The 24,831-nt window shown below is 35.9% G+C and overlaps 1 protein-coding gene and 1 long non-coding RNA gene across 2 annotated transcripts in view; one reads left to right on the forward strand and one right to left on the reverse strand.

Moving 5' to 3' along the window:
• LOC117404818 (potassium channel subfamily T member 2) overlaps positions 1-24,487 on the forward strand; it is a 47,010-nt gene extending 22,523 nt beyond the window's left edge. Inside the window, exons 12-29 of the mRNA XM_059031815.1 lie at positions 38-174; positions 1,255-1,318; positions 3,599-3,707; positions 4,116-4,224; positions 6,896-7,045; positions 7,855-8,084; positions 8,554-8,770; positions 9,992-10,097; positions 10,217-10,389; positions 11,205-11,276; positions 12,890-13,024; positions 14,180-14,291; positions 15,534-15,635; positions 16,273-16,356; positions 17,839-17,967; positions 19,150-19,450; positions 19,899-19,983; positions 21,396-24,487. Of these exons, the coding sequence (XP_058887798.1) occupies positions 38-174; positions 1,255-1,318; positions 3,599-3,707; positions 4,116-4,224; positions 6,896-7,045; positions 7,855-8,084; positions 8,554-8,770; positions 9,992-10,097; positions 10,217-10,389; positions 11,205-11,276; positions 12,890-13,024; positions 14,180-14,291; positions 15,534-15,635; positions 16,273-16,356; positions 17,839-17,967; positions 19,150-19,450; positions 19,899-19,983; positions 21,396-21,504 (2,424 nt within the window). The 3' untranslated portion in view covers positions 21,505-24,487. The remainder of the gene's footprint in view (positions 1-37; positions 175-1,254; positions 1,319-3,598; positions 3,708-4,115; positions 4,225-6,895; positions 7,046-7,854; positions 8,085-8,553; positions 8,771-9,991; positions 10,098-10,216; positions 10,390-11,204; positions 11,277-12,889; positions 13,025-14,179; positions 14,292-15,533; positions 15,636-16,272; positions 16,357-17,838; positions 17,968-19,149; positions 19,451-19,898; positions 19,984-21,395) is intronic.
• On the reverse strand, positions 2,005-4,798 carry LOC131738134 (uncharacterized). The gene is made up of 3 exons (XR_009329668.1): positions 4,694-4,798; positions 3,586-3,677; positions 2,005-2,445 (listed from the first exon to the last, which is right to left on the reverse strand). It is a non-coding gene; the product is annotated as an uncharacterized LOC131738134 (long non-coding RNA).
• Positions 24,488-24,831: the final 344 nt, after the last annotated feature.

Below are 24,831 nucleotides of genomic sequence, written 5' to 3' on the forward strand. Positions count from 1 at the left end.
AAAATGTCAGATGTTAAGTGTTCTTATTTACTTGTAGGATTATTATGTTGTGATACTTTGCCCAACTGAAATGGATGCCCAGGTTCGAAGAGTCCTGCAGATTCCCATGTGGTCCCAACGAGTTATCTATCTACAAGGATCTGCCTTGAAAGACCAAGACCTTCTGAGAGCCAAGTGAGCGACTGTTCATTTATTATGCAGGGAATGCATATCCCGTCCACACCATCAAAAACACTCAATCATAAATTCATTCATTAGTGCCTTCAGCAGATCCCAGGTGATGGTCACACCCACACTTATACCCATAGAACCACACATCTGATTGAAGTGAGACTAGCTCAAGTCACTGTGGATGTCATAAGTCAAGGCATAAACATGTGTTTCAAGCTATTCTATCTATTGATACTGTATGTACACATACTTTACATGTATGATTAAGAGAGGCTTATTTATTAGTGTTCAACTCTAACTATGACGACACTCAATGGTGAATAAGTAGTAACACTGAAATAAACTTGATTTCAGAAAGACAAGTTGAAATGTGTGTCAAACAATTTGATCAAGGTTCTTTTAGTATTACTACTTTAGTGTTCAAACAAAAATACTTACCACTGAAAGCATTTTCTTATTTAAACAATATTCACCCAGAATGACTGCATCTGCTTTTACAGCAAATGTTAGTACTTATTTGCTGTTGTTTTTGTTCTCATGCCAGAGCAGAATCAGGTTTGCTATTATAAATGATTATCTCAGTCTGTACGTAGGTGGTTATTTTAGTAAACTGTAGTGGATTTCTGTATTGTTTTTCTACTCTACTCTGGTTGTGCAGTTGCATTCAGACTGTTCCCTGATATTTTGGTGGACTACCAAAAAGAAAAAAAAAATAGAAAACGTTAAATCGTATGTAATTGTAACTAACATAGCTTGATACAGCTTGATACAGCTTATAAATAATCACATTTTTTTCCTCCTTGACCTGTGAAGCTTCAGAACCAAATTCTTGTAATCAACTCGCAAACTATATTGGCTTTATTACATACATCAATCAAATTTTAACATGCACCAATGCCAAACTTGAAACCTTTTAAATGCATTTTGATAATAGCCATGTTAGTTTTTATTTGAATAAAAAAAATATATAACAACGGTTATATATATATATATATATATATATATATATATATATATATATATATATAGATTAATGGCACTGCTACACACTGTTTATCACAATTCCTTTTTTAATTGTTACAGGATGGATAATGCAGAAGCTTGTTTTATTTTAAGTAGTCGATGTGAAGTGGACCGGACAGCTGCAGTAAGTTCTTCAAAAGACATATTTTTATGTTTGTGCTGGGATTCAGATACCACTGCATCTTAGGCTTGGTTGCTATAAAAAAAACTCCATAAATATATATATATATATATATATATATATATATATATATATATATATATATATATATATATATATATATATATAGGCCTATAGTGTTTTGGGATGAAGAGAAAACCTATTTTCTTTAAAACAAAACTTAACAAAACCAAAATAAAAACATGTAAATTAGTTAATTCTATAGGGTGCTCCAAACCTTTGGCCATAACTGCATTTGTGTCTGTAAAAATGTATAATATATCCTATTTAGTGATTTAAGGATGGTGGTATTTAGATTTGCCAACGTTTAGATCAATTGAATAGACTGTATCTTGTAAAACCATGGTACTTTTGCAGTTTTCCCATGCTTTTCCCATGGTTATACTATGCATTTACTATAGTTTACCCTGGTTTGCCATGTTTATTAATATGCTTTATCATACCTGTGTTTTACCATGTTTTCACTAAGCTTTATTACACTTTGCTATGCTTTTACTTATTTGCCTCATTGCAGTGCACAGCATGGCTGTGTTCACAATGGACTACTAGAAAGCATTTTGACTTCCCTTAAAAAAAAAAAAAAAAGAGATTATTTAAAATCAAACATGATGAGATTCACATCAATTTTATTTATTTTTTATGAATTCCTAATTGTTACGTTAATACATAATAAGTTAATAAGATGTGTTTTCTCAACAATCCCCTGGCTAATTAAATAATTTACCGGGGATTATTAATCATTGCTTATTTATTTTCCAGTGGTTGAATCGAGATGGACTGCTTTCCATAAGACATCTCCCTTTTACCCAGTTGAATGTTTATTTTAATGGTTTTATCCACTAAAAAATCTATATGAACATAATTGTATACCCTTTCCTCTCAGTGTCATTTTCACTGATCCTGTTTTTATGGTTTCTTAACTTTGAAACATCCATGAAGGTGCAACTGTAACATATCACTCTCCTTTGTCTCCAATTGTTCTCTGTCCTGGCCAATGCTGAGGCAAAGTTTTTAGGAAATGTTTTTCCAGGATAGACCCCTTGAGCTGTACTTCTCATTTCAAGGAGGTCCTGTTAGGAGAAGGTGGCAAGAAATAAAATCAATGGCAAATCATTCAATCAGGACAAAAACACTAAAAACAGTCATAAAAACAGTAATACAAAATAAAAGTATACAAAATAGAACAATTCCAAATAATATGTTATGGTCATAGTCAGTATTTACAGGATTTGCAATCCTGGTCAGATTTAAAATAAATATGTATGGTGTTGTGAAGAGGCTGTTTTTATGTTCGAAGGCAACGAGTTTCAAAGATGAGATGTTTGATATACAAAGGCACGTAGGCCCATATAAGATATCAATGTAAGGATTTTAAAAGGGGGCACATCATTTGTTCCTTGAGAGAGTTACATGTCTCTAACAGAGATGTGGGGTAACTTGGAGCATTCCCAGTGTACACCTTACACTACCAGTCCCAGCTAAACACTCAAGAAAGTAATATACAGTAATAAACTAGATTGTTGATTTAAAATGGTATCCAGGACACCATTGAAAACCAAGACAACCATTGCAACAGGTTTTTCCTGGTTACCAGATTACATAAATCAATTGTTATTTTCTCTCAAACCTCCTGTGAATGAAAATCAATAGTCTGTAGAAATTGTGAATTCAGAATAAGTTATTTTGTACTTTTTAAACTTTCTGACATGTTAACCCAATACCGAAAGAAAGATATTCCAAATAAACCTAGGCCTTTTACGGTACCATTTTATTTTTGGCAAATGCTGCCTGTGCCATCGTATCTCTTTGATTTTTGCAGAAAGATGAAGATAAAATGAAATGCATTCTATTTGTGTACACAAGATGGGCAGTTTTTTAAGGAAAAAAAGAGAAAGGTCATTAAAATATACTGCAAGGCGTGTAACTGTGTGTGATAGACATTTCACCTATTTAGAAACTGAATTTATGGGCATGCAGTTCATTCTCCTGAATTCATATGCAGCATTTATACATGCATAACAATAATTGTTGTTTATATGCAGTTCATACATGTGTCCTTTATTATGCAGTATTTTCCAGCTGAGGAATTTAAAATAATCCATACACCCCACACCATGCTATTACAAGCTTATCGGTATATCATTGTAAATTATGTATCTCATCAGTACATAATTGTTCACATTAATAAAGTATCTGAATTTACATGTTACCTGTTTGTTTCAGGATCACCAAACAATTTTAAGAGCTTGGGCTGTTAAGGATTTTGCCCCAAATCGTCCTCTGTATGTTCAGATACTGAAGCCTGAGAATAAATTTCATGTAAAATTTGCAGGTAACAGCAGCTTTTCTACCAGTATTAACATATCGAGATTTTATAGACCTTGGTAGATCAAAATTCTAGTTTATTGTACTGAATTACTTTCAAAATGTAACATAATTTCAGCGAGAATCATTATAGGATACCATGAGACCAGTAAAATGTTTTCATAATCTGTAATGTGCCATCTGTATTTTATTTGTTTATTGCATGGTTTTATTCCTAGAGGCAGTGATTTTCAGTGAAAATTACTTTGTATTATTCCCATACTTAATACTTAAGTTGTAGTTATACACTATGTACTCTAACTGTGAGGATATCTTGCAATATCCTAACTAAGGTAGGGTACAAATAATGACTTGTCAACAACTGGATTTAAGGTTCTCTATAGCAGTGATTTGAAGGTGTTGTTTAACATTATAGATCACGTGGTCTGTGAAGAGGAGTTTAAGTATGCAATGCTGGCACTCAATTGCATCTGCCCAGCAACATCTACCTTGATAACCCTGCTTGTTCATACCTCAAGAGGACAGTAAGTACTGTACCTAGAGATCAATGCCAGATTATAAAAGTATACTATACAGCTGTAATGTAACACAACTATTTAAAATAGGTCAAATGCAAAAAGCATTGCTACCAGGTTTGCATGCTGGAACATTTGCAAAAGATTGAACAGACATGAATAAATAAGCAAACACCTGTTTTTTGTCTTTAACACTCCTGTTAGCTTTAGAAATTTAGAACAACCAGGGCCTATTCGGTTCGATATGTTACTCATAATTTCATAGCGTTTGCTTAATGATTAATTTCTTATCTAGTGCCATCTCTCCCATGTCATGCAAGCGATTAAGAAAACTGGCCTGATTAAAAGAAGGTTTATGTAAAATACATTATCATTATTGTTGCCTTTTCCATACTCTATACTGTGACAGAAGAGGGAAAAAACAAAGAAACAAACAAAAAAATACATTAGCAGTGTTGAAAAACATTAGGTTACTTACCGTAACCCTAGTTCCCTGAAAGAGAATACGACCACCAACATACTTATGGGATATGCCTGCCTTAGGTAGGTATTCACTGAGCTCTTTATATCAGAGCTGCTGATAGGCCCCTTCCTGGGGTGACGTCCTCAGTCCCGCCTATGGAGGGATTAAACAGTCAACCCACGGAAGTCATTTTCTCTTTTGCGTCGAACCCGTGAGGGCGACCGATGCGACCTCGCTGGTTGGTGGTCATCTTCTCTTTCAGGGAACCAGGGTTATGGTAAGTAACCTAATGTTCCCTTTCAATTCGAAGACGACCACCAACATACTTATGGAAAGTATACCAGAGCAGGTTAGCGGTGTGAGCTGGCAACCTCAAGGACCCTTGTGCCTAATGAAGGCAGGGAAGGATCTATCACATTAAGGCGAATACAGTACAAATATCGGACAGCGAGACCCCTCTGAAGAGGGCCCGATGTAGCCAACCCTTTGGTAGAGTGCGAGGCTACCCGCCCAGGTGGGGGCAAGACAGCATTGTCATACGCAGACGAGACTGTGTCCACAATCCAGTGTGACAGTCGCTGCTTCGAGAGGGGCTGTCCTAGGGTCCAGACAAAGAGCTGCTCAGAATGATGCAGAGCTCTTGTCCTATCCACGTAACACCTCAATGCCCGCACTGGGCAGAGGAAGTTCAATCTCCTATCCTCCACTGAGCATCATGTGCACTGAGGCACTATGCGCACCGAGGCACCGAAGTACCGTGCGCACCGAGCACCGTGAGCACCAGGCACCATATGCACCATGTGCACCGAGCACCGTGAGCACCAGGCACCATATGCACCATGTGCACCATATGCACCATGTGCACCAAGCACAGTGTGCACCGAGCACCGTGCGCACTGAGGCACCGAAGTACCAAGGGCTGAGCGTGTACCGAGGTACCGAAGCACCGGGGGGCAGCTAATGCAGCAGGGGCCTACCCTGACCCCGTGTAGTCACACACCTGGTCAGCGCGCAGCATAGACCAGGGAGACACACAGGCCAAAGCCGTGGCGGGAGAGTTGAAAAACAACAGGGGGGAGAACACACTTTTTCTGTTTTTTGAAGGCCCGACACACCGGGGTGGGCAGGCCAAGGCAGCCAGCGAGGTCTACTCTACAGCGGGGCAGGTTAGAACACAGACCTGGTGGAGGAATTACACGGCTGACTGGCTGTTGTTGTCTGTTTGTTTGTTTGTTTGTTTTTTAAAACTGCACTGCAGTTAAAATTCACAGCACAACACAGGCAAAGCGAGGTTGTGCGACAGGGTCAAACACACAGGTGGACACGCAACAACAACAGTACACAATAATATTTCTTTGTATTTCACCCAACTGCGTGCACGGCAGCCAGCGGAATCACTCAACGGCGGGGGTACAGCAAAGCCTAGCCCCAGTGGAGGAACTGCGTTCTCCACAAAAGTGTAGGCTGAAAAGACACACACACACGGACTCCTTTAAATCAATACTGCACAGGCAGTGGCACACATACGACAGACAGTAAAAACAGACAGCCTGCAATGCAAGCGAGGCAAGCTGTGAGGAAAGGAGCAGAAAGAAGCTAAAGTTTAGAGCTGCTGATTCCACGAAAGCAGCAAGCCAGCTTTCAGGACGAATGCAGGGGAACTGCAGTCGACTCGGAAAAGCTCTTTCAAAACACGCTCAGTTCAGTAACACAGAAGTCTTACCTTACCGTAGGTGAGAGGCAAAAGAGAAAATGGCTTCTGTGGGTTGACTGTTTAATCCCTCGGTAGGTGGGACCGAGGACGTCACCCCAGGAAGGGGCCTATCGGCAGCTCTGATATAAAAGCTCAGTGAATACCTACCTAAGGGAGGCATATCCCATATGTATGTTGGTGGTCGTCTTCGATTTGAAAGGGAACTGAGGATTATGACTAGAATCGCTTCCCTGTTAAGGTGTTTACCTGCTTCACCTAATTATTATGGAGCATCACAAAAAGTAAGCATATAAAAAGTGCTGTCATAAATGAATGTGAATTTTCAATTATTAGTTAGTTATATGTGTTTCTATTTTTTCATTCAATGTGGTACTGTTTTCATACCCAGAAAATGTTATGCCAAAATAATAATGTATATTGTTTTAGTACTTTTAGAAACTGCAGTAAATATTGGTCTGGCTTTATGCCTATATGTTTTGTGCATTTCATTTATTTATTTGAAGGGAGGGCCAGCAATCGCCAGAACAGTGGCAGGAGATGTATGGGAAATGCTCTGGGAATGAAGTCCACCATATTGTCATGGAAGAAAGTATATTTTTTGCAGAGTATGAGGGGAAGAGCTTCACATATGCCTCCTTCCATGCACACAAAAAGTGAGTTAACCCATTAAAAACTGAACCTAGATCCAATTGTGATAGACGCATCAATAAAAACTGAACCTAGATCCAATTGTGATAGACATTTCATTATAAACTGAACCTAGATCCGATTGTGATAGACACATCAATAAAAACTGAACCTAGATCCGATTGTGATAAACACTTTATTGAAAACTGAACTAGATCCATTAATGATCGACACTTCATGTGTTGGGTGATTTCATTTCCAAGAGGCTGAGCTTCTGCTCGCTGCTCTCTGCCTTCATACAACTTGAACTTCATCCAATAACCTCCTGGATGACACTGGCACTGGAACATGAGACCACATCTCATTGGCTTTCACAGAATGAGAACATGAGATCACAATTGTTGCAGGAGTTGCAAAACTATTGTAAAGATAATAACAAAGTCTTCCTTTTTTATTTAATTCTCTGCAACTGAATGGAAATGAATGGTATTACCTTGAATGTGCACATATTATTATTATTATTATTATTATTATTATTATTATTATTATTATTATTATTATTATTATTATTATTATTATTATTTATTTCTTAGCAGACGCCCTTATCCAGGGCAACTTACAGTCACAATCTTAACTAAGGCATAACCTTTAAAGTTGTAAAACCTGTAATATCCAATTAAAAGCTAATATAGGGCCTGTCTATCATTTAAACGATTGCGTTCAGTTTACTGCAGGTAATTTCCACATTTACAAAAAATTGTATATGTGTCAGCCTTAATTTTAACCCCTGAACAACATGGAGAAGTTATTGTTTGTTAATCTTTCTTTTATTTAGATATGGAGTCTGTTTGATTGGTGTACGGAGAGAAGACAATAAAAATATTGTATTAAATCCAGGGCCTCGCTACGTAATGAATTCCACAGATACTTGTTTTTACATCAACATCATCAAGGAAGAAAATTCAACCTTTAAAAAACAGGATGAAGAAGAAAGAATCTGGACATCCAATTCATTTTATCAGGGCCCTTCTCGATTACCTGTACACAGTATTATCGCTAGTATGGGTTAGTATATGTGTATTTGTTTTTATTGAATCATTAAAAATGAATACACATTTACCATCTGTTTAAATGTACAACTCATGGAATAAATGAACTACATTTAGAATGCAATACATTAAAGTGATTGCGACCATACAGTACATAATTCATGAAACATTTATTTCCGTAGTAAGTTTTGGTGTACTATTTAGATGGAGCAAACACCTAAAACCACAATAGTTAATCTAAACAAATACTATTACTCAATTAATTATATTGTATTATATAATTATATATATATATATATATATATATATATATATATATATATATATATATATATATATATATATATATATATATATATATATATAACCTGAATGGGAATGATACCATAAAAACAAAACAAAGCAACATGCAACTATTTTTGGTGTCATTTTAGATTACGTACCTAACTAATGAAGATATGTTGTATGTGTACCTTTGTATGTAGGCACAGTTGCTATTGACCTGCATGACACAGGGTGCAGATCTTCGAGTGGTCCAAACTTGACTCTTCCTGCTGATGGCTGTAAAGGGGGAAGGAGGCCCAGCATCGCACCTGTATTAGAAGTGGCAGACGCTTCATCCGTTCAAACATGTGATTTACTCAGTGACCAATCAGAAGATGAAGCAGCACCTTCAGACGATGAAGAATCAACAGGGGAAGAGTAAGTTATCATATCCTTTCCAGATGGTAACAACAAAGAGCAACAATAAAATGATTAATAAAACCAAGGTCAAGAAATAGTTTGCATTTGAAATGTTGACACTAGCTGTGTAAAGTTCTTTGCTTTCATACAAATTTTGTGTTTTCTGATTAACTTGCATTCCAAGGTCAGCTTTTATTTGCTTGATAAATATTTGTTTTTAAATGTCAACACCATATTTACTATCATAACTGCCAGGCACATCATTTGCATAGTACTGTATTCAAATTTTTATAAGGCAGGTAAGTGCTGAATTAAACAAAATGAATGAAAAACATTCATGTTAATCGAATGATATGTATGTATGTTTGCGTGCGTGCGTGCGCGTGTGGATGTATGTGTGCATATTCCTTATGACATAGGAGACCTGATTTTCCACTCTGGGAAAATTGCTATGGAAGGGGAATTTGCCTGTGATTTGCCCATGGGGGAAAATATCAACCACAATCTCACATGACAGAAGGTATACACACCTGGAATCATACTAAAGCAGGGGTGCCCAATCCTGGTCCTGGAGGGCCGATGCCCTCCTGGTTTTTGTTCAAACTTTGATTAATTGAACCAATTTACCTTCTAATAAGTGCTTGATTGGTCAAATTAAGTAATTTAGGGCACAGTTGCAACAAAAGCCAGAAGGGACATCGGCCCTCCTGGACCACTTAATTATCCAAAACCTGATTGTCTGAAACTCTGAAGTATCAAGATGCCCTAAACATATTCAATATGTGTGTGATTTTTCAAACGAAATGTGTTTGAATAATTGAGTGTCTATTGCAATTGAGTATGCAGTAAGTAAGCGCAGAAACATAACTGTAAGTGGATTTTTTCAGTAATTAATATACTAAAAAAAAAACCACTATCTGGGTTTTTAATCTTTGTAGCGCTGCAGGTTAATGGCTATCAATCACAGTAATTCATAGTGGAAAAATGTATTTTGTACAGTATGTTCCAATTAAACAGGCTGCTAATTGATTTCTTACAGATACTGTGACATTTAAAGCCATATTGTGAACAACTGCACATTTTGATTAGAGTTTTTATATAAAAATATGATGTGAATTATTCAATATGAATTTCAATTTGCTGCAACCAATTTGTGACACCTTCACCAGCTATTAATGTATACTCATTGTTCATAAAAAAAAATGCAGTCAAGAAAAACAAACATTTATCTTGTTTTAGATATATAAAGGGTTATCCTCCAAATTCCCCTTACATTGGGAGCTCACCAACATTTTGCCACCTGCTTCGAGAGAAGGTGCCATTCTGCTGTTTAAGACTTGATAAGGTAAGATATCACTAAATAAACTAAATACATGGGTATCATGGAAAGATAATATGAACAGTAACTCATTTACTAAACCAGTAATTTGTATTATGTTTTGTTTATTTTTTTTTTTTTTTTAGGGTTGTCAGCATAACTATTATGAAGATGCAAAATCATATGGCTTTAAAAACAAGTTAATCATCGTTTCTGCAGAGACTGTTGGCAATGGCCTGTACAACTTCATTGTTCCTCTCAGGGCTTACTATAGACCAAAAACAGAGCTCAACCCTATAGTTGTTCTACTGGATAACCCGTAAGTAGACCTAAATATTATTATTATTATTATTATTATTATAAAGGGAATGTGAACAATCACCTCATACAGCAATAGTACCACCCCCTTGTCACTTAGTGAAATAGATGCAATGTTCTTGCACCGCCTGGTGGACAAAAACTATTGTTTTGTGAATATAACTACCTAGTAAACTAAACACAATCACATACCATTTTAATGTCATATTTGGTTTTTATTTTGTACCTTTCCTTTGCCTCAAATATTGAAATGAAACTGTTTTTCCTTTTGCCCTCTCATTCTTGCTTTAACATAAATGATCGTGCTATATCTTGGACTTATATCTTCCAGCTGTGTTACCTGTTTACACATTAGTTTCTGGAACTAGGACATGAAAGGCAATGGCAGATATAGTAACTACCATTCTACATCACAATTGCTATAGGCTTACCCTATAATAATTCACAATAAAGCTAATATGCAAAGCACTGTGGGATTTTACAAACAATACATATCGTAATTTCCTATCTTCTTTAAAAATAATATTATTGAATTCAAGCCTAAACCAATTTATAGGACCTTACTATTGATGTACATTGTTAAAAAGGATTCCAGAATGTTTTTTTTTTTTTTTTTTTAATTTTTTTTAAAGTAGTTTAAAGATGTCAAGGAATGACCAAACATCATTCTGTCAACATTTAGTACCAGTCCCTCTTTCAGAAAGATATGAATATGGTTTGAATTTATGATAAATTGATCAGTTTTTAATTTAAATTCAATATAAAGTAAGCCAAAAATCTTAGCCTTACCACTTTTCTGACTACACGTTTTTCTAGGCCAGATTTGCATTTTCTTGAGGCAGTCTGCTGGTTTCCAATGGTTTACTACATGGTTGGCTCAATTGACAAGTATGTAAGAATTCAAAGCATGGGTTTACATATTTACTGTGATGTTTTTTGTGCTGTGTTCTGATGTTGCACAATAGATGATTAAAACTGCCTAGGTTTCTTTATGGTTTGCATCTTCTGTATTCTTTTAATTATTATGGAGTTTCTTGTTTGTACTGTTGCCTATTTATTATGTGATCTTCTACAGGATATGTTTCAGTAGATAATGTATTACTGGAGTCTGCCTGTCAGAGCCCCTGAGTGAGCGATCACCCACCACAGTGAAAGACACATTTTCAGATTCTAGATACAGCTACTGTTTACTTAACATTAATGCTCCTTCTAATTTCTTGTATAATTAAAAAAAATAAAAAAAATCAGTAACATGCAGAGCTTCATAATACTGGTAGGTAGAAATAAATCACTATCTCTTGACCTAGGCAAGCTTTCTTAGGTCTAAGGTAGGGCTCCCTGAACCCGGTCCTCAGGAAGCCAGTGTCTTCGGGTTTTCGTTCCAGTGTCTTCTGGTCCCCAGTACCAGGTTTGGGAAGCCCTGAATGAAAGCTTTGGTATACAGGGGGCCTGTTTGCTCTATTCCTGCTCCTGTTAGATCTAGCTCTGCTAAATCATACAGTAATCTTTACCCAGCAAACATAATACTGTAATTGTAATAATATAACATTTCACTTAAACAAAAAAAAACAAAAAACTGATGATATTAAACCCAGGGCATCCAATTAACATAAATATAAACCTGAAATGTAATTAGTTTTTTTTTTAATTAAAATTAAACTAAAGTCAATAAGATATTAACCAATGGGCATATCTTTGTACAGATCACTTCTTAACATTTAAAAACAAAAACAAACTAACCTTTACAGGACATATTTTATAATAAAAATAATACATAATGTTATACTTTATAGTTTCTTTTTTTTCTGTCATAAAATGACATTTATTATGGACTCCCCAGTTCTATAGACGCTCCATCCTTCCAAAATGACTAATTCTGTGTAACACAGTTGCAACCTCAGTAATATCCCCTTTGCAAATGAGATTCTAAACACCTTCTTTTACAGTACATTAGGCACTGTATAGCACAGCTAAGCAATTATCATACAGCCTTGCAGGTTCCCATAGCAACAGCTCTCTCTCTTTTTTTGTCTTTTATTCTTTGCCTGCACAGCAATGATAATACTCCAAGCCTTATATAAAGGGGTGGGTGGTAGATTATAAAACACCCCTGCTAGTGATAAAGAGCGAGGTAAGCAATGCGACACAATATATTGTTTCTTTCTGCAGGGAAAAGGCCTACCAGTATTTACCCCCACCCCCCACCCCCCCCCCCACCAGCATCTCAATTTATATTCCTGGAACAATCATAGTTCTTGCTTTCTCAATAATCATGTAAAAATATATTTATTGAAAGTTTCATCATGAAAGGCATTAGTGTGTTTTCCAACATGCTTCATTGTTCTTTAAAAGATACACACACTCCCTTGTTTTTATGTTGGTTGCATATTTGTATTGGGGCAACTAAATTGTAGCAGCACATTCTGTTCTCGCAGCTAGCTCAAAGTCATTGCTTTGCATTTGTTTTAAAATAATCTTTTGATTGCATTTTGTCATGAAAGCCTAGATGATTTGCTTCGGTGTGGAGTCTCCTTTGCCGCTAACATGGTGGTTGTGGATAAGGAGAGCACCATGAGTGCTGAAGAAGACTACATGGCAGATGCCAAAACCATTGTAAATGTACAGACACTATTCCGGTAAGCTGAGCTTTAGCAGTAAAAGCTGTCGCCATATGTTGTTTCCTAACATTATTTATGTGCTCATGAATGTGTTATATATATATATATATATATATATATATATATATATATATATATATATATATATATATATAGATAGATAGATAGATATATATTATCTAAGGAAATCTGTCCTCTTAAAAGCTTCATTTTATAAATATATAATCTCAGACAAATTAGTTAATTGTTCTTAGACCACACATTTTTGAATAAGTATATGATGCAGCGGCAAGGGGTAAGTGGCGTGCCTTTGTATCTTAAACTGGTCACTTATTTTCTTTAATCAGTAGATGGCACTGTTGCTTTGCATCACAAAATAAATGATAATGAAGGTGACTTGGAAAGCCATAAATCATCAAGATTTAGCTGCCCAGGCAAAGAAATAATTTACTGACCCCTTTAAAGATATGCCACATATAAATGTCCCATTTAGCTTGGTTTAAGCCATTTATTTATTTGTTTATTTATTAATTAATTAATTTATTTTTATCTCAAAAGACATTACACTTGACTGTACGCCTGGTATGTTCAGGCTTTAGGGCATATATTTTATAAATCTTGAAATGGACAGAGTTTAAGTCACTGCAGTTTAAGTTAAATCCATTATTCTGATAAAATGTGTCTGGTCAGGTCAAATTTTTCACAAAATTCAAAGTGTCAAATAAATTGTATCCTTTTTTTCCCTCTTTATTTCAATAGCTGAATCTGAAGGTTATTGTATCTACTGGCACCAGATGATGATTTATTATAACTCCTGCTTTCCTCTGCATGCCCATTTTGTTGTTTTGTGTACCTTTTTTCCTTTGTTTTTTACCTAGTCTTGGGTATTGGTGATAAATTTATTTTTTAAATATGATTTGTGGAATCAGAGATGGCCTCAGAGATCATTGCACTGCAGCTGTGTTTAGCATTAAAGTGTAGCATACTTACAAGAAAAACAAAAGTGAGTTTCAAGTTATAGGGTTAACTATGATGGGTTGCCTCCAGCTCCATCTGCTCTCTACGGACCAATCGATCAATTAATCAATCAATCAAATCTTATACTGTTTTCTTATCTAATTTTATTTCTTCTCATTTTTAGTATATTTATTGTATTCATTTTCTCCATTTTAGACTGTTTTCAAGTCTCAGTATTATCACAGAACTTACACACCCTGCAAATATGAGATTCATGCAGTTTAGAGCAAAAGACTGCTATTCCCTGACACTTTCAAAACTCGAAAAGGTAAGATAAATGTTTATTAATGTATTGTACAATAATGTTAGGGCAAGTTTCCAGACTTCTTACATTCTTACCAATTCAGGTGATGCTGAATAATGTGAAGATGCATGAAAATACATGTATCAACCACCCCTTTGGACAGGGCAGCTAAAGTTCAATCAATACTAATGGTATTATATATTGTTGATAAAGCACAGAAAACTCAACTTGTTCATTCTTGAAGTTCAGGAAGGTATGAGTTCAAGAGGTTTGGGGGTATTTTGATTGTTCATTTCAGTTCTGCTTACTCTAGAAAACATCCTAAAAAAGTTGGCTCTGAGTGGCGCATCCAGTAAAGGCGCTCCTTGTGGAGTGCAGGATGTGCGCCATTAGTCTGGACGTCGCGAGTTCGAGTCCAGGCTATTCCTTTGCCGACCGAAGACGGGAGCTTCCAGGGGGCGGCGCCCGGGGGGAGGGAGGGTTAGGTCGGCCAGGGTGTCCTCGGCTCACCACGCACCAGCGACCCCTGTAGTCTGGCCGGACGCCTGCGGGCTTGCCTGTAAGCTGCATTTCAGTGAAACATGAAAGATTAGTTCTTTGGAGGAATCCAGTCCTGAATAGATGAAAGCATTAAAGACCTAGAGGGTATCCATTGTTGATTCATGTTTACCCTTAATAGGCCTATGCACATCCATTGTATTCTAAACTATTTTGTTTTCCTCTACAAATTGAATTGTATTTATAGATACTTTCTGCTAGTCATTCAGTCCCCTATGCAACCTCTACAGGGAGTATGACGATAATGTCTTTTGATTTCAATTCTTGGATACCTGTCCCTTTCAATACATTTCTGTAAAGCTCTGGTATCCCTCAAATATCACTTTTTGTATCTGTGTTGTTTGGCTTCCGCTTTCTGCCTATAGTTACTGTAATATATCTAATTTTCTTTAAGGAACATCATTAAATATATAACAGTATTTATTTGCTTTAAAAAGCAGATGAAAACAGAAGAACAGTATTTTTTGTCTGGTTTTCCTAATGTTGTTGTTGTTGTTGTTGTTGTTTTTTTTAGTGCTACTGTATATCATCTTTTTTAGGAAGGCTTCACTAAGAGACTCATCTCCAGATCATTATTATTGTTTTGATTTCTAATACAGCTTTTGGTCATTAAAGCTTTTAAAAGCAAGCACACAACTTCCGGTAGAGGGCAGTGTTGTCCTTTACAATATAGATAACTTTTTTTTTCTTTTTTTTTTCTGTTGACAGAAAGAACGTGAGAAAGGCTCGAATCTAGCATTTATGTTCCGATTGCCATTTGCTGCTGGACGAGTGTTTAGCATTAGCATGCTGGATACTCTGCTGTACCAGGTAATGTATTCTGATTTTCAAAATGTATTGCACCAGATGTCTATCAGCACCTCATTCACACAAATGTAAACTTTTTACATAATCCTATCCCAATCTAATATGCCCTGCCTTATTTGCAACCAATTAACACCTGCAGTGCCTGTAATAAATATAAGTTTCTGAAAATTATTTTGATAATATACTTGCCTCTGCACCTGGCACGCTGTGATAAAATATAAATCACATAATTGTACTGTGTAATTATTTTGTAGGATATTTTACATAAGGGCCCTCATTGTTATGGAAATTTAAATGCAACTATCTGAATCCAAATTTAGTGTGTATAGTCCTGATATACAATACTTATTCAAATATATACCTTTTTTCAAAGATTATATATATTGCTGGATCACTCTTGTTTACATTAAAATGTTTTTCTTAATACCAAAATACATTGAGTATTGATAATGGAATAAAATGATGACAACAAATCAAGTAAATTAAATAAATACATGTTAATGTCAGCCTGAAGACCATTCACAACAAGACAATTCACTTTATTTAGCATTGCTTGAATATACATGTTATAATTCTGTAAACTCATCTTGATTGTTACTCTATATACTGTACACACTTTCTTAATGCTTCTTCATTTCAGTCCTTTGTGAAAGACTATATGATTTCCATCACAAGGCTTCTTCTGGGGTTGGATACTACACCTGGATCTGGGTTTCTTTGTGCTGTAAGTTTCATTTGAACCTGATGGGAATAATATTAAATGGTTTAATAATTAAACAATATCTGTTGCAATGTTTCTTGCTTTTACATGGACACATAGTGGATGATGTCAATCACACATTTTTTTTAGCAATATAAAACAACATAACATATTGTAATTTGAAAGCAAGTGGACAGATTATCATCTTAGCTTCATATAAAGGTTTATTGTTTGATTTTATCAAAGAGTAATATTTTTTTCTGGTAAAAGATTAAAATGTTACATGCTCCAAAATGTATACCCCCTACAAAGTTTGCAATAGAAAATGCACTACCGGTATTCTATCAATTGATCTGACAAGGCGCTTAAGTGATAAACACTGTAATCCTGCTTACGTACACAAGCTTATCTGGTCATTCTTATAGTAGTCCGACTGATATTTATCAAATATTTAGAGATACAATGGTGCCCATAAGTGTTTTACACAATCATTGAACTGTGTGAATGTTCTTAATTAACCCTTGCTGTGTGACTATATATATATATATATATATATATATATATATATATATATATATATATATATATATATATATATATATATATATATTTGTTGTCTTTGGTCCTAACTGACAACCATTCAGTGAGGTCTGTTTTAATCATCTAAACAGTAGCTAATCTAAATACATTCCCTTAAAATGTCTAAAGCTCATTTTTGGCAGCCCACATTTCACAGTGCTTTTTATTTTTTGTATTGATGTTAATAACTGGGTCAATAAATCAACCTCTGGGGGAAACACCAGAAGGATTTTTTGTTTATCTATCTATCTATCTATCTATCTATCTATCTATATAGGGAGAGAGGGAGAGAGAGAGATATTTAAAGTGGCCAATATTACCTCAGATTTTCTCCCCAATTTAACTCCACACACTGCTCAGGAGAACTGAAGGTTCAGTGGGCGTCCTTCGATCCCATGAACATGACTATTTCCTCTTTTACACCCAGGAACTCAAGCAGATGTCAGAGTTTTACCGTTCTCTTGAGGACAAAGACCAGCCCTGCAGGTGTCTGCTTGAGCTCACCAGGTGCCAGGCCAGTAGGGGCCGCTGTAGCGCATTGAGGAGAAACAGTCCCTGATGGTTTTGACTCCCTAACTTCTGGGAGAACCAGAGCCAATGCGATGCTCCCTCTGGACTCCCCAGCGAAGACCGACGACTTTGCACAGCCAGGACGCGAACCTGCGCTAACTTGACTGATAACTCACCCTGCACACCATGCAGCCGTGCTTTTACCAGGTGAGCCACTCAGGGAACTAATAAAGGGTTTATACTACTAATTTGTGCTGGGCAAAATATTGAAGATAGACCTGAAGTTGGAAATTTGATAAACTTTAAATACAGTTTATCAAAAGAAACACTGTCTTAGTTTTGAGAACTTTAGGAACTCCAGCTGTCTTGTTAAAGAAAACTGCTATATGATATAAATGCCTTGTGGACTCTTTCTAGATGAAAATCACAGAGGATGATTTATGGATCAGGACATATGGAAGGCTGTATCAGAAGCTGTGCTCCTCCACAGGAGATATTCCCATCGGAGTTTACAGAACAGAATCACACAAACTAGCAACTTCTGAGGTACTGCTTTATCATTATTTTTCATTTGTTTTTGCTAAGAAAAACATGTATTCTCTTTTGTATAAAAAAATGTGCTTCCTGTTTGTATATATCCATTTTCCTGCAGTGTTAGTTTTGTGAAATTAACCCACAAGTATCTATATGTATGTCTTACACCCAAAAGCCATTTTCTTTATAAATGAAAATAAAAAGTATATTATTGAAACCAAACTGTTTACATTTCTTACATATCTTTCAAGATAAATTACTTTTTAACTTAATTTTGCATGAAAGCTTGACGAAGATCAAAATATTTGCTCCCTTCTTATATTATTATTTATTTCTTAGCAGACGCCCTTATCCAGCGCGACTTACAATTGTTACAAGATAACACATTATTTTTACATACAATTACCCATTTATACAGTTGGTTTTTACTGAAGCAATCTAGGTAAAGTACCTTGCTCAAGGGTACAGCAGCAGTGTCCCCCACCGGGGGATTGAACCCACGACCCTCCGGTCAAGAGTCCAGAGTCCTAACCACTACTCTACACTGCTGCCCATATACATCTAAGCCTCACAGAAAGGTAGCTATTCTTCCTGATAGACCATACAAAAGCCTGTCACGATCAGCTCACAAAAACATCATTACGTTTGCATTATTTACTTGCATACGCAGAATTTTTATTTTTGTAAGTCTTTGTATGTAACAATTATGTGGAGTACAAATCTGTTCATCATTAGGGAAGGAATCATATTTTAATACGTAATGCTTTTTTTCACCCTGTTGACTTCATGTTTCTTTACAAGAACACCAGTACTATCATTAAAATACTATTTTAAAATAGCCAAAAAATATATAAAAAATGTATCTGCTACATGAACCATGTGATTGTGTATAAATAGAAAATTTGTTCAATTTAAAAGTGAGGCTATATTACATTTCCTGAAAACAAATGGTTCGGAAGATAATTTGCATGTGAACATATGCCACCCATTCCTATGCCAATCCTAAAAAGAAACCCCAGAATTTAGCAGTGGTGTGCCTGACTGGAGGTAGGATCTAATTTGACACTCTGCATTGTAATATTTCAGAATGAACACAAACACATTTCTTAGCCTAACAGTATTCCTTTAGACATCAATAGTTAGAATACCATGAACGTTCTCCTTTTTTTAATTATAATTTTCGTATTATTACAGTCTCAGATTTCAGTGAACGTTGATGACTGTGAAGATACCAAAGAAACAAAAGACACGTTTGGTTGCCGAAGCAACCACCGCAACTCAACATCGAGTGACCAGTCGGATCGTCCACTCTTGAGAAAGAAAAGTATGCAGTGGGCAAGACGACTGAGCAGAAAAGTGCCAAAACACTTCAGCAAAACAGACGAGAAAATAAGCCAGCAAAGAATGAGTCTTTGCAAGAGATCTGAAAGACAAGAACTGGCTGAACTGGTGAAAAACCGAATGAGGAATCTTGGTCTCTCAACAGCTGGCTGTGGTAGGATGCAGTATTGCAGGGGATTAACATACAGTAGCTCTGCAGTATTTACATAAAGGGTTTTCAAGCTACTAATTAAAATTAATGGCATCTGTGCCATACAGCGAGATATTTACTACAGATAGGAAGAATAAATAGCTACATTTCAATGTGCAATGTGTTAGTTATAGTTTTTTTTAAATAAAATATTACTATGTTGTAACACTGGTGTGCTATTTAAGCATAATTACTGAGTCATATTTTTCTTGCATACTATACAAGGTTAATTAATATTTTACTATGCACTAATAATGTTTCATTTACAACCCCCGAGTGTGCAAGGTTTTTAAATTATTTGTTTAGGGAATATAAATGACCATCTCACAATATTAAGTTTAGGGTATAAAATGATTTGCTTGTTATAATATTGCCTCCCCAATAATGATATTTTTGTCTTGTGTTCATCTAGAAGGAATGAATGATCATCAGAATATGCTCTCATACATTCTAATAAACCCTTCTCCAGACACACGACTGGAGCTGAGCGATATTGTGTAAGTAAAGCAGAAATCTGTAATACGCTGTGTTTGGATTGATACAAACTTGTTGACATTAACCACAATCCTCTAGGGTCCCTCAGTGGACAATTAGAACTTACACAAAGTTGACAAGTCTCCTAAGCTGATAATGAAGGCCAAAAAATGAATGACAATATAAACCATAATTGTTTTTGCACATAATATATTATTATTATAAAGTATTTTTAGCATTATTTTGTACTGGTTTGCATTAGTGGTGTTAAAAACAAAATGTTGTTACAGTGACAATATGAAGATTCTATATCCATGTTAGTTTAGCGGGCTTCTGCTTAATCGACAGTGCAAGTCAATGAAGGCTCTGCCATGTGGTAGTTGATAGTGACCGGGTCCTGAGCTGAAGGTAAAGCCTTCATCGAGAGGGCACTATTGCTATTGAAAATGATTTTCTCGTTGTTTTCTGTAAAAAATAAATAATACAAATAATTTTAAAAAAACATGTTAAAACCTAGATTTTCCTTGAACTTGTAATGATTTGCCGGGTACCCTTCCGCTGAGAAAGATTTTAGGAAAATCGTCCCAAAGGGTTTGTAAAGGATCACATACATAATTAGAGAAAAAGAAAATAACTTCATTAAACAGTGCTGTTTATAGTTTATCTGGACAGTGCCAGATATTTGAATGGAGCAAAATTACTGAATTGTCCGTGTCTAGGTTTGTTGTTGTTGAAAGATGCTGTCTGAGCTCCAGTTGAGCTGACAGGTTGTGATTGGCTGACTTGGCAGTTGCTGGTACAGGACTGGTTGCTTTCATCAGTGCAAAGTATTGATTGGGTGGTTTTGGTGGATAATAAAATGAATTTCGGCCAATTGTGTCTTAGTTTAGTATTTGCTGTCCAATAGATGTGAATTGAGCTTTCATTACGTCAAGTCAAAATAAAAATAAAAAACTGTACTTGAGTGGATCGGTTTTAAATTTGATTCACAGGTGGAAGCTGATTGGCTAATGATACTGAATTGTTTTCTAATGTAGAATAATGAATGTTCTACTCAAACCTGATTTTTGATTTATAGGGATGATAACTGTAAGGCACATGTCTGAATAGCCTCGGGTTACATTCCTATCATAATGAGCATATCTTGTATTGTCCCCTAGTAAAAATAACACTCGGGTAAAATATATAGAATACTATAACATGAGTATACTGTGTACTTTGCGTATAACATACAACAGGTATATGCTGTAGCAAAGAGTGAGCATTAAAAATGATGTTGTGCCTAATTATAAATGCTAGAACTGCATCATCCTCAGTTACACTACAAGTCCCACATTCAATACTGGTCCAGTTCACCTGGCTGATGGACAATGTAATGATAACCCGTTTTATCTCTATTAATCAAGTTTTTCCTTAAGCTACTTTTTTTTTCCAGCTACTTAATCCGTCCTGATCCACTGGTCTATGTTCCGAAGGATCCCGACAGCAGGAAAAGTAGCGTGGGCAATAACACTGGAGGTAGTCAAGACGAGACCCAGCTTTGATGAATTCAAATAAGCTACGGACTGAAAGAAAACAGAAAACATGTATTAAGACACAAGAATAGCCACTTGTACATATAGTTCATGACAAGTGCATTTAGATTAAGATGCTATCATTGTCATGAATGTGTTATGCTCTCGAACAATAATTATTAATGATACACCTTTGAGTATAATTAATGTCCACAGTATGTATTTCCACTGTGACCAACATGCAGACAAATTGCCCACTCTGTAGCAAATGTATGTCAAATCTGCCCACAATGGAAAGCTGTAATACATCAAGGACTACTGTATCAAGCCATTGACTTGTTTCTTTTTGTAATATAAATGCATGCACTAATCAAAGTAACTTGTATATAGATATACATAATCAACTAATATTAGATCTGGATCTGAACACTGAATTAGGAGTATGCTTTTTAAGACCCTGAGCTGTAATCAGAAAAGTAGTTATTTACCACATGGGTAAAGATTTAAGTGTATTTGTAAGGGTCCATGCATGCAGAAGCATCAAAGATTATTACCTGCCTCCATGCTACTGTTTTACCCTGATGAGGTGCGTTTCAAAAGGAAAATTCAACTAGTCACCATGCTTAAAATGGTTCGAACATGACCCAGATCTCAAACAGCTGCCATCAATCTAATTGGGCCAATGCATTCACATATAAAAGGAAGGCATTCCTACAGATCTGTAATCCTGTGCAATCTATGCCTTGCCACGGTGCAGCTAAAATTCAGGGGTGTTCCTTAAAAATATAATTATACATTAAACAGTAATATACTGCACAATTGTCAAAAATGTTTTTTGGCTTGTATTACTATTTTAAAGCTTTCATTAAAACTAGAGACTAGTTTTAATCCAAACTAGATACTCTCGACTTTCATAAACTATGGCAAAGTATTAGTGCAAAAATCTCACCTATTCCCAGTTTTTATCATCCAACTTGACCATTGTTTTGCATGCAGAGAAATAAAATACAGACATGAAAGGATGAAGCTCAATAAATAGTTTAATGCTGATAGGATTTTTTTTTTTACTGGAATCCACCAACATACTACTTACAGAGCTTTGATGTTCAGTGGGGCCTTATCTCTGTTATGCAAGAGACTGGCCTATATAACACTTTTCTATCTCAAAGAATTAGTTATCATTGGTAAAAGAGAACAAAAATATAACTATTCAAAAATATTTTCTTGTAAATGTGGTGTATACAGAATATTTCAATAGCAAGAAATGTAATTGTAAACAAAGTTTATTGTAAACATCATGTTTGTATTCCATTTTGGCATTTTGCATTGGTTTGTACAGCTGAATGTTAACATCTTCAACTGGATAACCCTTGGTGGTGTTGTACATTTTCTGTGCCACTTTTTTGACACAGGGTGATTATATACCTTAAATCCCTAATAAATAAAAAAAAACATTTGTGCAGTATATCATGGTACAATCACAGGCTAAAAAACAACAAGGGCGTGGTCTGCTGCAAACAGTATACAGGATTTTAAAAGCAGCCAAGCTGGTATAAAACCTCTTTGCATTGAACCAAAATTGAACATAACCATTGCAGTAAAAAGATGCAAAAGCAAATCATACAGCAGATTAAGAAAATGTACACAATAGAAAGTATCCCTCTAAGGTCACTCATCAATTCATGGTAATCCTCATTGTTAGGAAAGTACTGGTTTATTAAATCTGCGCTGAGGGGTACTGTGGCTGGCATGAAGTTCAAAATGAAATACGCCCACACTCCCCAAAACAGATTTGCTCTCTTTATTCCCCTTGTGCATTAACAAAAGGCAGTGTTTCAAAGCAGCAACAAGCTTCTTGTGTAGAGCTGCTGTGGCAGACATTCTTCTTTTTGTTTGATGGTAATATTTTGTTGGGAAGTAAAACTAAACATATGTAATGGGTGGGACCGTGTGCCTCACCTTTAATTGAATGATTATCTTCTGTAAAAAGCTGTCCGGCTCTCTTTCATGAATGGATGCTTGCTGCTGCTGGGGTTGCCATCGCTGTTCGTGGGTCTCCATTTTAGTCGAATTTTCCTTTGTCCCAATGCAATGCTTGTTTTATTTGGGTTTTAATGAAATGTGTTTGTTAGGACGAGCCGAGGGGTTGCGTTGTTAACCCCTTAAGGATCGGGATCGTGTTAACACGATTATACTGAATTGGGCTTCTAAGACCACGATCGTGTAAACACGATAAAAAGAAAAACGCACTTCGTTTTGAGATGAACAGGGCCACCGTACTTTGCAGTACAGCCTGCAAACACATAACATTGAATAATGGAGGGACTGACATTCACTTCCTGATGTTTTACACAATCTCTAGCGAGACATGATAATACTTTTATTGGAGAGTGCACTTGGTACTGTGATTCAAATCTTTTTAACAACAAGAAGTAAATCAACTATTATAGTACTGACACAGTACTATTATAGTTACCTGGAGCTCGATATACAGGTATTGGGTAAGACTATTCCAAGGGGTGTTAGTTGTTAAAGACCCCCCACCTGCCAGTGTTCAACAGTGTTGGGAAGTTATTCTAGGCATGAATGTCATTAGCAAGTGTTATCATGAGTTGTTTGACCAGCATGGTGCTGTGCTTTTTACGCCCCCTCTTTTGCAGCAATTTGATTTTGGGTGGGTGCAGGTACTCCGTCAGTGTCCTCGTCTAGAGGTAACAAGTTGTAGATCCAGGGAGGGCAAGATAAAGGTACGTGGGAAAGATGTAGTCCATATCCCTGCAGGTACTATGAAGTTTGTAATTTCCACATGCCTCCAAAGTGGTGGCTCTATGCCCACATAAGCTCTTTTGGAACCTTTAGACCCAGGGGGAGTTAACTTGCCCAAAAGTTTATTGATGTCCCATACCCTAGTATTATTACAGCAAGGTTTAGCTAACAATAAAAATGTGTACAACAAAGAACTGGAGGACCCTGTCAGTGGCATCACCAGGATACTGGGCTTCAGGGCATTATAATCATGTAATGCAACATCTTTATAATGCCCTGTTAGGTAGTTTACTGCAACATCTGCCTCATCATAACATTAAAAACAAGAAATATTCAGATAACAATTTTGTCAGTGTATTCTGTATAAATTAACCTAATGCAAATGTTCTCATTAAATGTTTTTAATTTAACAATGTGAGATTTATGCTATTAATAATACAAAAGACATTCTCGACAAAGCAGTTGTCTTATTTTTCTTTAAATACTGATGAACATCTGTCTGTCGCAGTTACAGTTGCCTTTAAATGGTATCCAGTCTCTCAAAGATATCAAAGATAAGCAGGCTCACTCCCAAACAGGGGTATCCCTCTA

Source organism: Acipenser ruthenus, chromosome 10 (genome assembly GCF_902713425.1).
Source record: "Acipenser ruthenus chromosome 10, fAciRut3.2 maternal haplotype, whole genome shotgun sequence".
Lineage (NCBI taxonomy): Eukaryota > Metazoa > Chordata > Actinopteri > Acipenseriformes > Acipenseridae > Acipenser > Acipenser ruthenus.